This window comes from Panthera leo, chromosome C1 (assembly GCF_018350215.1).
Source record: "Panthera leo isolate Ple1 chromosome C1, P.leo_Ple1_pat1.1, whole genome shotgun sequence".
Lineage (NCBI taxonomy): Eukaryota > Metazoa > Chordata > Mammalia > Carnivora > Felidae > Panthera > Panthera leo.
The window spans coordinates 37,606,474-37,621,382 of record NC_056686.1 but is presented as its reverse complement, the minus strand read 5'-3'; the positions used below and the strand labels follow the sequence as shown (position 1 = coordinate 37,621,382).

The 14,909-nt window shown below is 54.6% G+C and overlaps 1 protein-coding gene and 1 long non-coding RNA gene across 2 annotated transcripts in view; one reads left to right on the top strand and one right to left on the bottom strand.

The window, feature by feature from the left end:
* TRABD2B (TraB domain containing 2B) overlaps positions 1-14,909 on the top strand; it is a 212,064-nt gene that overhangs the window by 178,826 nt on the left and 18,329 nt on the right. Inside the window, exon 4 of the mRNA XM_042951125.1 lies at positions 5,016-5,190. Within this exon, the coding sequence (XP_042807059.1) occupies positions 5,016-5,190 (175 nt within the window). The remainder of the gene's footprint in view (positions 1-5,015; positions 5,191-14,909) is intronic.
* On the bottom strand, positions 11,403-14,774 carry LOC122227018. Its single transcript, XR_006205855.1, has 2 exons — positions 14,244-14,774; positions 11,403-11,819 (listed from the first exon to the last, which is right to left on the bottom strand). It is a non-coding gene; the product is annotated as an uncharacterized LOC122227018 (long non-coding RNA).

Here is a 14,909-nt window from a genome sequence, read left to right as displayed (position 1 = left end):
AGGACTCAGTAAATAGTTGCTGAAGGAATGAATGAAATTGTAAATACCAGGAACAGTGCGATGAAAAGAGATATGGGGCAGGAGGGTGGTTGCAGAGACAGCTGCCCTTGTGGGGCTGCCAGTCTCCTAGGAGACATGGGGACATTCCACAAGCAATGGCATCTAAGTGTGATCCTTGCTCCAAGGGAGAGTAGAGGGTGCAACCGGGGCCTTTGGCAGGAGCAGAAGGTTAAATGGACTTGGGGCAAGAAGGAAGGATGCCTGCAAGGTGAGAGGTCAGAGAAGAGCCTGACTTGGCCACGGACAGGAGGAAGAGGAATGTTCCAGCAGAGGCTAGAGAGAGCAGAATTAGGGGCGTGGGTTGGTCCAGAGGTGCAGCCAGGGACCAGGCCGAGAGGTTCTGTGTGTGCAGGCCACCCTCTAGACCCGGAGCTCCCTGAGGCAAGAGTGTGCCGCTCCTCTCTCTCCCTCCCAGTGCCCAGCACAGGGCACCGCTCAGAGTGAGTATCAGGGAACGGCCGTCAAGGGAGCGGAGGTGGGTTTGTGTTGTGCTCTGTGCAGTGTAGACAGTGAAAGGAAGGATCTGGAGACCTTGCAGAGGAGGCTCAGGACTCTGAGAGCTCCGATTCTGAGTCTGGGTGTCTGAGAGCTCTGAGCCGGAGTCCTGCCCTGTGTCATTTGCTGGGAGAGAGAGAGGCTGGTGAGCACTGTGGCCGAGGGGACCTGGCCAGCACTCAGGACAGCCTAGCCATGAAGTAGCTGGGCTGGGCTGGGCAGGACAGGGCCCTGTTATGCCTGTGGCTGATGCTAAGCCCAGAGAGGGAGGAACGGGGTGACTTCAAGGCATAGTAAGCTCAGGTTTTCTTTGAGCTTGTGTCCAGAACCACTGATTTGTCTCTGGCAGGTGAACTGCACTGGGGTCTCTGGGTGGTGCCCGTACTTGAAGTAGGACAGAGGGTGTGGTTGGATTGGCCCACCCAAGTTAGAATACCCCAGGCTGCATTCCCTGTACCCTCTGGGTACAAAGGCAGGGAGGGACTAGACAGCCCCGTCCCCAGATGCAGAAAAGCCTAGAGTCAGGGTAGCAAGGCTACATTCAGTGCTCCTGTTCTGGTGGAGAAAGGGTCTAGGTGACATGGGGCTACATCTGTAGCTAGAGGCCAGGAAGGCGGTGGGAGGCTGAGGACACGCGGGCTGAAGGGGGACAGTCACTGCCTATAGTCAGGGAGGAAGTGGTAGTGGGGCTGGGCTTGAGAATGGAGTCAACCAGGAGGGGATGATGGGAGGGGCTGGCAGGCAGAGCAGGCTGCCTGGGTGGGGGTGTGGGAATGTTGGGGGGGGGTCCTGTGGAGAGATCTGCGGAGCGGGGGGCAGATCATGGGGGTGGGAGTGAAAATGCCTGCTGAGGGGCAGAAGCCCTGGAGCTCGAGCCGGAGAGTGATGTGGTCCAAAAGATGCCTCTGGCCTCAGTGCAGAGGATGATGAAGGGGCCTCTAGAGGCTGGGGCGGGACAGGTGCAGAGCCCAGGATGGGAGACAGGGGCTGGGTGCCCCTCAGTCTTGATCTACCTTGCCTCCCCACCCCACCGTCCCACCTTCAGAAGTGGCTCATGGCTCAGCCTCCCGAAGCTCCCAGGTCACTGACACCATCAATGCCCTGCAATCAGCAGGGTGACCCCAAGGCCCCTTCCCCGGGAAGGCTTGTCTGAGCCCTCAGCCTGTGTTAGGTGTGAGGCAGCCATATATTTATCATCCAGACCCAGACAGTTTAGAGAGTGAAAGGTCAAATATAATTAAGAGGCTGAGTCATGAGCAGGCATGGAGAAGTCAATCCTAGCCATGAACCTAGACCACCCTAGACAAACAAGGACTCATGGTTATCTGCTAGGTGTCTACTCCAGACTCCCACATCCCTGTCACAGCATGCCCTGACTCCCTCACTGGGCCGTGAGCCTCATCCAGGGAAGCCTCATCCAGGGCAGCATCCTAGGCCCATGGAAGTTCTTGGAAGGTATCTGTTGGATAGATGGACTAAAGAGACAGAATGAGGCCATTGAGGTCAGTGACATCAGTAGACCTGGGCACTTGACCACCAGACCTGACGCTGTCCCGATTGTAGGCCAGGGGAGCCTACGCTGAAGGCACTCCCTACAGCCCCACCGCAGCTCTGCCTGGCCTATCTCACCATCCCACCTCGGACCCGTGGCTCTAAGGCCCTGGGGACCTAACATGTCCTCTTTAAACTTCTATGGTGCATCCTGCACTTAAACTTATCATGGGAGATTTAAGGCTCCTGACAAAACTAATGACATCATTAATTTGTTTCCCTCTCAGCCTGGGCCCAAACCCAAGTCCCATCCTTGGCATGGAGCCAGGGCCCATCAGCACGAAACATGCAGAAAATGTCAGCCAGCTGCCGGACAGCCCAGGAAACCCTGGTGGTTAGCCCAGCTCCTTTGTGGCTTTGACATTGCACTTTCTGGTTCTTGTCCTTGTTAAATTGTTTTGGCTCCCTAAGGAATGAATGGAGATTCATCTTTCCACAAATGCACATTCATGGTCAGGAAGCAGAGGAGACCCTTGGGAGAGGGGAAGGGAAGCAGAATGCTGCCTTCATGGCTCTCTGATGATTCTGAAGGCTTCTCTTTGTCATCTCCATCTCTACCCCTGCCCAAGGCCACCCTTCCCTGCAGCCTCTGCCGTCACAGGGGCGAGGTGATGAAGCCAGATCCGTCCCCAGGCTACTTCCACAAAGCTGACATTTAGTCAGGACTCTCTCTGTGCTATGCACTGTGCTAACAAGCACTTTCTAAAGCTGCTCTTACTTAATTCCTACCACAGCATATATTACTCCCATGTTACCAGTTTGGACACCGAGTCTCAGCACGAGTAACTTGCTAGTTGTAGAGAAGCGGCCCAACTGGTAAATGGCAAAAGAAGGATTCCAACCCAAGTTATCCTGGCTCTCTGGCTTCAGGACCCACATTCATCACCACCACCATGCATTCGTTCACTAATTGAACAAATGTTTATTTCTTGGTATAACATCCTCCCACATTCTTTCCCACACCTGAGGAACCAAAAGGGCCATGTTTCCAGAAATAACCCTTCTGAGCCACAGCTCCTCCCCAACTGAGAAGCCTTTCCTAGCTGCATCAAGTCCAAATGTGGCCTGCTTTCTCAGGACTTCTGATCATCCCTTCAATCATTGGTGGAGGAGGTGAGAGCTCCATGCTTTCATTTATCCATTTGCCAAACAGTCCCCAGGCACCAACTCTGATTGGGCCCTGGAAGGACTGCTGCATACAGTTGTGCAGGTTGTGTACTGAACAAGTTTAGGTTACATTAGTCATATTGGTGCCTTGTCATCCCAGAACAGCGAATCAGGCCTTAATGGCGGAGAAGTCCCTCCCTTTCCACTCTGGGGAGCACCCTGGTCCTTGGCCAGTAGCTATCAGAAACAGACATCCCAGCAGATATCAGAGACAGATGTCCTAGCCCTGTCCAAATCCCTGAAGGTTCAGCCTCTGCTGACGTCTCCATTTTCTTCAAAAAGAGTGTTGACAACTTGTCAGTGGCTCTAAAAGCCACGTAGCTGGGCCGCATGACCCTTGGGGGCTAAACCCTGCAGGAATTTAGTCTCCTCATGCCAGACTCTCCATCTAGCTCGCCCATCAGTCAGCTAGGCCTCATGTCCTGTGCTTTAGCCAGAGTTGATGAAGAGAGAGAAATAGAAGAGGGGACTCCAGATGGAAGTCTGAGCACAGAGCTTGGAAGGTGGAATGACAATGAGGGATTATGGGGAAATAGAGAGTACATTCTGACTCACTGCCTCAGTTTCCTCAGTGGCCCCTGGCTTCTTCTCAGGCCCCACCCACCACGGGAGTCCACAGTCCTGGAACACCTGGACCCAACAACCAGGCTGGAAAGACAAGATGTTGGGAATGGAAGAACCCAGGAGGAGACAATGCAGTGAGGAAGGACAGAACAACTTTATGTTCAAGGTTCCAGAAACCTTACTGGGCACCTACTTTGGGTCAGGCATGGGGGCCCAGGAATGACAAAGGGTCTGTCCCTGGACTCAGAGAGCTCTCTGCCTCATTTAATAACATGTCAGTGAAGCTTACCCCCGGCCACATAACAGGGTACGGATAGTGCACTCAGAGCTGAGAAGTGTGGAAAGTTCCAAGCCAGGCTGTTGAATAAACCCTCATTATGGGAGGAAGCCACGGTCCTGGAGTTGAAGTTTTCAAGAACGGATGGAGGGATTTGGTTATGCCCTGGGAAATAGTGGAGCTGGGGGTGGGGAGATAGTAGTGGCCAACCGGGGCTCACGCATGGGGAAAACCAGAGGCTATGACCTCTCCTGTCATCTCTGGAGGGTGGGCTGGGCTGAACACAGTCCATACAGCACCCACCATCACAGAGAATCCCCATCTTACACATGAGGAAACTAGAGCTCAGAAAAGTTAAGTAACTTGGCCAAAGTCACACAGTGTCAGAACCAGGCCTGAATCCAGATCAGCCGGATCCCGTGCCCTGTGGCCTTTCTGCCGCACCAGGCAGCTGAGCTGACCCTCCAGCCCCGCTTGCTGACTTGAGTTCCTTGCACACCGGGCTGGGTGCGGGAGGCAGGACACTGAAGGAGCTGAGAGCTGCCCCACCCCCCAGGCCTTCTGCATCTGGAAGCTGAGGGTCAACCAGGGAGAGACACAGGCGCGATTCGTGGGAGGCCGCAGCCCAGGGCTCTCCTCCTTGGGCTGTTACTTTGCTAGCTGTGTGACTTTACACTTGTCTCTGGAACGTTCCACTCTTGCTTTTTTCACTTGTAAAACTGGAATAACAACTCCTCTCAAAGCATTTTTGGATTGATTAAAAGCACACGCAAAATGGATAGCCCCCCGTAGGGGCCACTTAATAAAGGTAAGTTGCCCGCTTGGCTGGGCTGTGTGTGCTTACTCAAAGCCCACCTTGCCCCGGAGAGCACTGAAGGCAGCCTCTGTCTTGCCTTTACAGTTGCCCAGCTTTATCAACACCACCCTCCCACCGCACGAGCAGGTGACCGCACAGGAGATTGACAGCTATTTCCGCCACGAGCTCATCTACAAGAGGAATGAGCGGATGGGGAAGAGGGTCATGGCACTTCTGCGGGAGAACGAAGACAAGATCTGCTTCTTTGCCTTCGGAGCAGGTTTGGGCCGGAGTGGGGAAGGGATTATTTGCAGACTCTTTAAGGGCTTAGAGATTTGTGAGCCCCTCCCCTGACCTCTACTTCAGTAAGGAAAAAGTAGAGGCCCAGAATGGAGCGGGAGAGGCCACACAGCACCGTTCTCCTGTTTCTAGCCAAGGGCTCCTCTGTAACAGGCCCGGTTGGCCGGAGTGACCTTGCCAAGGCCAGGACAACTTCTGTCGCTCAGTCTTGCCCCAGGAGGCTGTGTTGAGAGCCCAGAACCGAAGCCAGCTCCCCTGCCCACCCAGTCTCTTGAGCCCCGCCTCTCCCACGAACCCAGGGACAAGCCCGTGAGCACCGTGGGGCCTGGTTGGGGAGAAGGCGGGCTCCGGCACCCCATGTCCCAGCTCCACAGCCCAGCCCAGCCCCCTCCAGGCGCGTGACCTTGGCACACCACCAGCAAGGTCTCAGGCCCCTGGTCTGTGAATGGGCAGGACAGCAATGACTATTTGATGAATTGAAAATGTCTACCTTATGGAAGACTTACAAAGATTAGCGGTAACATTTAAATAACCTAACGGTGGGAACTCAGAATGGCAGCGACCTTCCCCATCCTCAGCAGCTTCGTGGGACTTAATACAAGGCTTGTCGTCACACTGTGGGCCATGAACTTGATGCTTCTCCTGAGAGCTCTAGCCTCTTTGTGTAGAGGGAGGTCTAGATGCCCAGTCTCAGGGCTTGCTTGGCATCTCCCTCACTGTCCCTCCTTTCTGTTCCTCCCTCCTCTCCCTGACTCCTTCTTTCTTTCCCTACGGCCATCTCCCATGCTAACAGCGATGTCTACGATGGGACCAGGGGATTGCATTTGCCTCCTTTATTAGTCAGCTTTTGCCCAAGAGCCACAGCAACAGAAATGTATTTTTTGCTCATGTGGGTGCAGTCCACCTCCTGCTTTGTGAGAATAAGCCAGAGGCACCACACCTGGGGGTGAGAACTCACTACCACTGCTTCTCCGCCATCCCTTCCCCAGCCCCTTGGCCGTGCACTGCCTGCCTGCTCAGGCCAGCGCAGATCGGGTCAGGCAGTCCATGTACCCCTGTGTGACGTCCGCCTCCCTGCACCCCGCCATGCAACCCCATACCCTTCAAGGGGAGAGCCAGGGTCCTCTGACTGTGCCCGTCTTCCCTCCTGTGTGGCCTCCAGCATGGAAGAGGCTCGTGGGTCAGCCCCTGTGAGGCCACACCTGCAGCTGGACAGAAAGAGTCCCGGCTCGTGTTGGGGCGGCCATGGCCCAGTGTGGCCTGTGGCAGATCCCTTCCCCTCTGACAGCCTCGGTTTCCTCATCTGAACAGAAGTCATCAGAAAGCACTTGGGCCATTGATGATTCCAGGAGCTGTTCAAACAGTTTTCAGAGAAGAGAGGGATTCCTGTAGGAGAGTCTGGAGAAGAAGGCAGGAGTAGGACCTTGACTGACTACGTGGAGAGGGCAAGGCTAGCCTCCAGGTGCAAGATACCTACTGGGGACCTGGCATGAGTCAGGACAGCTTTGGGGACAGGTGCAGGGGAGGGAGTGCTCCCAAACACACCCTCTCACTCACCATCCAGCTGCCACCCTAGCCCTCTCCCCATGAGCATCTGGGCAGTGCTCCTGCTCCAGAATGATCCCCCAGTGACTACAAAAGGGGAACCATTCCGAACCAAGCCAGGCTTCAGGCATCTCTGCAGACCTAGGAGGAACCAAGCCTGATCCTTGAGGGAGTCCACTAAAAGATCCAGCATTCCACATGGCCCACCTGAGTGGTAGGGCTTCCCTGCCCCACCTGTCCAGGGCCCCAGACCAGAGCCACCCAGGGTCTGAGGCTAGCTCTTTCCTGTGGGTGAAGAGACAGAAAGCCTGGAGGTGAAAATCACAGCAGCGTGGGTGGCCCTGGATCCTGGCCGCCTTCTCCTAAAACCCAAGTCCTTGGAGACACAAATGTCCACTCAGGCATTCGGCCAGCATGCAGGCACCATGCCCTCCTCTAGCTTCTTGCCCATGTCTGAGATCCAGCTGGTTCCCCGGTCAGTCCTGTTGACAGACCACCGAAACGACTCCTGTCTGCTCCATCCGTCCCCATCACCACTGTCCCAGTCCAAGCCTCCATCAGCTCTAGTCTCCTCACTCCAGCTCGGCCTTTGCCGCCTCCAGGCTGCTCCCCACAGCATAGCCGGTGGCTGCTGCTGGCTCTTGTCTCCCACGCACCCTGCCTTGAGCTCCGGGAGGGCACACACCACATAATCATCCTGTGTTTGTAGTAACATGTAATAGGTGTCATGAGTGTATGGAAGAAAGAATGAGGGAAGGAACGAACAAGTGTGGGAATGTTGGCCAGATCCTCCCTTCCTGGTCTCCTCTGGGCCTGGTGGACAGGGCAGCAGGAACGTCAGGGCAACGTGAGCCCCACCTCAGCTCTCGGGGACCTGCTATCCAATAACAACAAGCCCAGAGCCATGTGTGGACCTTGCTGGCAGCTGCACTGGAGGCTCGGCCACTCCTAAAACAAATGTTCTCCCCCGCATTGCACATCCACCCTCGACCTGAGAATTTCAAAGCTGGATGCAGCCTCCAGGCTCAAGCCTGTCCACCTCATCTGAGCTCTGGATAGACTGAGGTCCCTATAGGTCAAGATACGGGTCAAGTTCATGGCAAGTCAGGGAGAGAGGCAGGGCTGGACCCCAGGCCCAGGAGCTATGATCCAGGAACTCTGTTCTCATGTGCAGTCAGGGAGCCAGCTGTATAGACCTGTGACGACCACTGTATTGTCATGGAATATGTCCGTGCACAACCCAGAGCGAGAAAAGTCCATGCCTCCCTCTGCATTCTTATGGCCACGTGACTCCCAAGTCCCACGTCCTGTGGCAGCTGAAGAGTTGTGTGCAGCACCAAGACCAGCACTCCTGGGCAGTGTGCAACCTGCAGACACCCTCACTCCCCTCTATGCACCTCTGTCTGCGGGCCTCTGCAGTCGCATCTCAGCCCTTCCTAGACCATCGGGCACTGACTCTTCACCAGACCATCCTCTGTCTGGTCCTCAAAGAAGACCCAGGGTCCCCAAGGCCATGGGAGGGAGGGAGGACCTATGCCACTGGAAATATTCCCAGCCGTCCCCCAGATGTGTCTGCTCATGCAAAGGTCTCTCAGTTCCAGGCTCAATGGGTGTCTCTAGGAAATACCTTAGAAAACAGAAACATAATGATAAACACCTCTGCCTCCCCCTACCCCCCCTGCCCCGGCTGGGGCTTGCCTGGTGTCTGAGCCAGGCCCCTGCTGGGGTCTGCCATTCTAGGCCAGCCTCAGGCTCCGTGGGTCCAGAGGAGTAAGCTAAGGCACACAAGAGAGCCTCCACCTGCCTGCCCCACCCCCTACCCCCACCCCCGTGCCCATCCAGACCCTTCCTCAGCCCACCTCTGCTCCAGATTCCCTTCCCGAAAGCCCACAGGTACAGACGGGGATTTCCAGTGCTGATAGCAGTCTGGCTACCCCTCCTCTGTTCTGTTCTACAGAGAGATTCAGTACAAAGAGTAAGAGCTTTGGTGTCAGGATGCTTGTGTATAGAGTGTGGCTCTACCACCGTCAGCTGAGAGACGCTGGGAAAGCCATTTCACCTCCAAGGGCCTCAGTCTCTCATTTGCAAAATGGGCATAATACACCTGCTTCATCAGGTTGTGCTAAATATGTTCATTTTAGATCACAGGATTAAAATTCTCTGCCATAGTGGAGAGATCCTTATAATAAAAACTCCTCCTATGTGCCAACCACCACTCCAGGCTCTTAGCCTACGTTACCTTTGACCTTCACAATAACACCACGAGATGGGTTTTATTATACTCATTTTGCAGATGAAAACTAAATCCCAGAGAGGAAGAGTGGCTTCCTTAAGGCCATGCAGGCAGATGTCCAACTGGAATCCTGGTTTCTAGGGTCCCTAGTCCTAGCCGTTTCCTCCATACATGGTGCCCTTGCTCTAGAATTCCTGAAATGTTGATGGGTTTGTGGGAAGGGTATTGTTTTAGGTGGCGCATCCCACAGAAGAGTACTCTCCTTAGTGTTGTTTCTGTAGCGAGCCACGATCTGACCTCTTCTGGAGGTTACTCGGTGGGCTCAGGGGGAGGTGGGGTGTGAACATGTGTGACAATTCTGACCAGGCCTGGGGGACATCTGGGGGTGACATCAGACAGAAGCCCTGTCCTCCAGGAGGTGTGGTTGTGGCCAGTGTGCAAACCCAGACATTCTGGAATGGCCCAAGCCACTGCCATGGAGAGGAGTGTCCAGGGGGAGGGAAGGTCCTATTCCTGACTACCAGCCTCAAGGACAAGCTGAAGGGTCCCCAAAGATCTTGTGCAGATTCTTGGATTTCTTCTGCTCTATAAACAACTTATAAAATAGGTACTAGGTGGTGAGTTTTTATTAACTAAATTTATTCAGTTTACAGGCTTATCTAATACTCTGAAATTATCTCCTTTCTACCATGTTTGAAGTTAAACATCTTTCGCTTAAAAAAAAAAAAATGATAGTGATGTAAGGCAAAGGGACTTTTCAGAGCCCTTACTTGGCAAAATAAAAATTTGTAGCTGTATTGTTGGCCCTACCCACCCAGCTGTTCTTACCGTGGGAAAGAATTGAGCATGCCTGAAACATGATGGAAAGAAAGACACAGGAGGGGTGAGGCTGCTCAGTGGGGAATATTACTAGCCCCGTCTTGCAAGAAGGCAGGAAGGGTGGGGGCAGAACTCAAGTAGAGGGTCTGGCCTGGGTAGAGAAGAGCACTTCCTTACCTGTACTGGAAGGAGGGAGGAAGCTGGCAGATAAGTCATTTGCTAGTGGAAAAGTAACCTGATGGCTTTCTCATCAGAGCTCCGCTCTGCAAGGTAGCAGGTGCAGGCATCTGCAGAGAAAGAAGAGGAAAGTGGAGGGTTCTTGGTTTCCAGAAAGAACGTTTGGCATGAACGCAAGCAAGACTGGCCATAAGAACTGGCATGGACGGGGAGTCAAATAGCTTTTATCTCCTGGGACAGCTGGCATTGATTGATTGGTCGTGGCTGCCCGGAGTGTGATGGTATAAGGGGTGATAAAACCGAATCGGGGCTCAGCAGAGAAGAGGTCGCGATTGATTAGTGATGTGTGCCTGACCAGGAGTCGGGCACATGCCTGCCTTACATCTGTTCTGACTGCCTGGAACACAGACTGCTGGCTGGCATTTGAGGGCCCACGAACCCACAAACCCACAGTGGTCTCTAGTCATGGGTTGCAAGGTTTTCTACAGCAACGCTGAAGTGTAAATGTCAGTGCCGTCCCCCAGGCCTTCTCCTGACTTTATCCTAGTACCCACTGCTTCATGGGCATCCCAGGGTATGTGAACCACTCCAGGGCAGGGTCCTTACCTCCTCAGAATCACCACCAGCTAGGGGATGTTCTGCAAAGACATAGTAGACCAAATCAGCCAGAATCAAGTTCATTATGTTTAGTCATTCCATTAGTCCCCCAGGCCTCAGAGGGATAGGGAGGTCTCAGTCCCAGGCACCAAAAGAAAATGACCATTTTGTCCCTAGCTCCAGGAATCTGGGCCTTCTTGAGATGTTTACTTATTGGCTATCCTGGAATCTGGGATAGAATAAGTAATGTAGGAGCTGGCAGAGCTGGGTTGGAGTACAAGCCAGACTCAAAGGTGGACTGGATAACCACTAGGGCCCATTCACTGAAAACCCTAGAGCCGGTGGTAACCCGTACATTCCAGAATCCTAAAGTGCTCTGATCTGAGTATGGTTCTACCTTCTGACATTCCAAGCCCTTTGATCCTGTTGTTGGAAGGTTGGTGGCTCTAAGAACCCCACATTTTGCTTTGATTTGCTTCAGTCACTCTTGGATCCCTTGGGAGGGTTTTGGAGCAAAGAGCCTTCCAGCACCTGGAGATCCCTCCCTGTAGGGCGGCTGCCGCCTACACCCACGGGAAGCAGAGGTCCAGGCACAAAGCGAGATTGGAAGAGTTCTTGGGCGGGCTGTGTGAGCAGCAAAGACAGACGTGGTAGCTGCTGCCCCAGTGCCCGCACACCCAGCTCATCCGGCCTCCAGGCCGCTCAGCCTTTCTCACCCCAGCCCTCAGGCCCATACTCAGAAACACGCCGGGGGGCCGGGACACAGAAGCCGACTGGTGGTGAAGCCCCGGGCCTGAGAGAAGGAATGGGATCCCAATGCATCAAACACCAGTAACATCTTTTTTATTACTAACAGCAGCATTAGCTGTCTGCAGGGTGGTACGATCCTGCCTGAAGGACGTTCATATGACCTCTATGTCCTCAATTCCTCTTGGCGGGAGACAGGGTGGTATTTATTATTCCGTTCGGCAGATGGGTAAGTCGAGGTGCAGACGGGAAGTGAGAGAAACAGAAGCCGAGTGAAATGTTGGTCACGTTGATAGGTCATTCTTACTGATGGCCAGTCTCCTCCCCTCAAAATGAAAACTCCAGCTGCTGCTTGGGCCCTCTGCTCTGCTGAGAGTGCCCTTTTCCTCTTCTGCCTGGGCTTTCCACGACCTCGGAGCTGGGCTCTCACAGCCCTGCATGATTTCCTTATCACAGGTCTGCTTGTGCTGAGCACTCTGTCATCTCCCAGTCTAGAAGGGAAGGTAAGTCAGAGAAGGCTTCCTGGAGGAGGTAGGAACCAGTTAAAACTTTCCCGCTGCAGGTCCAGCTGCCTTCCAGCTCCTCATCATCCCCATAGTCGTCAGGACAATACCCACACCCACCTCCCTCCCACCTGGGTCCTCCACGCCATAGCCTCATGAACAGAAGCTCTTTGGAGCTCGTGGTGGAGCATAGGAGAGCAGCCATGTCCCGTGTAGGGCCTTTTAAACCTTAAAAACACAGGATGCAATGAACAGGCAGCACACGCCCAGCCACTTTCTCCTCTCCCAGGGGCACGCCCACGGCCTGCCACATTCCCCTCACTGGAACACGAGGCCACAGCATCCGGAAGTGTTTCAGAATTTCCAACGGTGCTTCAAAGGGCCCTCCTCCCCACCATGTGCACATCTGGCAGCTGGCACGCCTCCTCAGGGCTGTGATCCTTGGCCAGAGTCACCCTTCATGTTTCAGCCCAGTGCAGCCAGCCAGCCAGAGGAACATCCCATCTGCTAGCCTGTCCCTAACCGAGCCAACCCTGCCCTCTGGAATGGGGGAGAGAGGAGACTGGAGGACCTGTGTCCCAGGCTGGACCTGTCGGTGAGCCAGGGTCTACGGAACATCAGCCACGGGCTCGGCACTCTTGCCGGGCCGTGTGGGGAAAGCAGGAGGTGAAATGGCCTAGATAAAGAGCGTGGGCTTCAGAGCCAGTCTGCCTAAATTAGAAAGCTAGTGCTTCTCTGTAGAGGAAGTCTCCTGGGCAGACCAGGTACTTCACTTCTCTGATGTCAGATTTCTCCTCTCTAAATTGAGCCTGAGAGTCGGTGCGCTTGCACTTGTACTGGCCAGTACCTGGGGCAGCACCGTCACTGGATAATGTGACCTCTTGTTTTTATGACTTGAGTCCTGGCCCCTCGGGGCCCACAGTCCCCCAGGGACAGGACTCCCCGCAGGAGACAGCAGGGCCATCATGGGGATGGGGGGGGTGGCAGGGGGAGGCAGAAGTAGCCTCTGAGCCTCTGAGGACCCACATTGGACACCGCACAGAGACCTCCAGAGCCGGCTTCCAAGCAACAGTGAGGCTCAGGAGCAGCTTGGCCAACGGGAAGTTCTCCTGGGGTCCCGGGTGCTGTAACTCCAGGAAAGGAGCCTCTGGATGTTGTAGAGTTACCTTGGCCATAGCGAGCCCTGGGCCGGGCACCACCCCTGCAGTCACAGAACCCATTGCAGTCTCTGTCTCTGGGGCTCTCCCCCAGCGCCTCTTGGTGACCTTGAACCACTGCACAGCCACTGCTTGGGGCTAAGGCCGTGTCAGACCCCAGGAGGAAAGGCCTCCATGTCTGACCCATCTCAGGGTTCCCAAGGCCTGGGACATGCCAAGAGGTCCCAGCAAGGGCTTGCAGAGGAGGAGCTGCTGGCTCCAGGCCCCTCAAGGTGCAGATTGACCTAAACCCCCAGGATTTATGCCTTCACTGATGGGGTGGGGTACAGGAACCAAGCTTCCTCACCTCTAAACAATATTAATTGAAAGAGGATCTGGTCCAAAGAGAATGAAAAGGCTCAAACCCTGGAGCTTTTAAAAGAACCAAGAGGATTGGCTTGCAGGCATGGGCCTGGTGGCGGGTGGGAGTGCATGCTTCTAAGAGGAAGTACACAACTGGGGGACGTCCTGAAGGGGACCCCCAAACTGGGCAACTGTCAGACAGGTGTCGGAGGCCTAGAAGCAGCTCCAACCCCAGAGGGAGCCTGCCCATGCCCAGGGAGCCCCGGCCTCATCAGCTGCCTCCATGAAGCGCCCTTTAAACAGACACGCTCCAAGCCATGGACAGGCTTAGGCAAACCCCGGTTCCGCCGCTTTCTGTCTGTATGACACTGGGCAGGTTCTGGTGGCCTCAGAAGGATCCTAGTAAGGTCGGGTGAGACTATGAATCAAAGAGTCTAATTCAGTCTGACTTTTAGAGAAATGGCAGGCGGGGGTGCTTTTCTTGGTATTTGTATCTATCCTCCCATTACTTAACAGCAGAGCTGAGCTGACCAGCTGAAGGCTCAGGGCTCTTTGTTGCTAACATCCTGGGTTCTGGCAACCTCCAGAGAGGAGCAGATGGCAAAGGGGGCAGAATCGGGTTCCACCCAGACACTCTCAGCTCCCTGGAGGGTGTCTGAATCCCCTCTGTGCAAGCCTGACAAGCACTCATTGCCTCTCTGCTTACACACCTCCAGGGATGGAACACTCGCTCCCTTACAGAACTGGACAGTTGCCTGGGAGAGTGTTCTTCGGGCCCAGCTGAAACCCGCCCCCTTAGTCTTGTCCTGCTGCTCCGACCCTCACCATCGCCCACCTCCCCTTTCACTTTATATTCCAACACCCGGAATCACTGGTGGTGGCCTGCACACCCACACCCTTTTTCCCTTTGTACCTGTGCATGTGCTATGTCCTCTGTCATGAAAGCCCTTCCTTTTCAGCCCCATAGCCCCTGGTGGCCCTCCCTCGCTGCTGGGCTCTCACTGCCCTGTAAGGGTTTGCCTGCCTGTTCTCCCTCCCCTCCCTGCACTGTGACCTCCTCCGGGGTGGGGACCATGTGTCTCAATTCCTGGCACAAGACTGGGTGCAGGGGAGGCGTCATCCTGGCCCTTACTGAACAGAAAATGCCCCCACCCTGCCCTGGGCTGGCTGGTGAAACAGGAGAAAAAGGACCCAGCTCTGCCAGTTTCCCAGGCAGACCTTCCTTGGGAGATCAGAAGCCCTGCGGTACCCCCAGTGTCCATGCATCCCAAAGTCCCTCCATGCAGCCCTCCTGTCACACTTCCTCAGGAAAACAAACACCTCTGTCACTTGACATCCGGCCGGCTAATCCTGGAAGATAGATTAGCATTTGAAAGTTTCCCTTGCATTAATTTCAGACAGAACATAAATATGAGCTTGGGATCCCTCCTCCAGGAGGAAAATGCTGGAAACCCAGCGAGCTCACTGGAGAGAAAACGTGTACTGGTGGAGGGGAGCCCATGTTACTTCGGAACCTTTGGGGGAACATCTGGTTCTCCCCTCTGCCCGGCCCCCCAACATTGTCTCGAAATCACCTTGT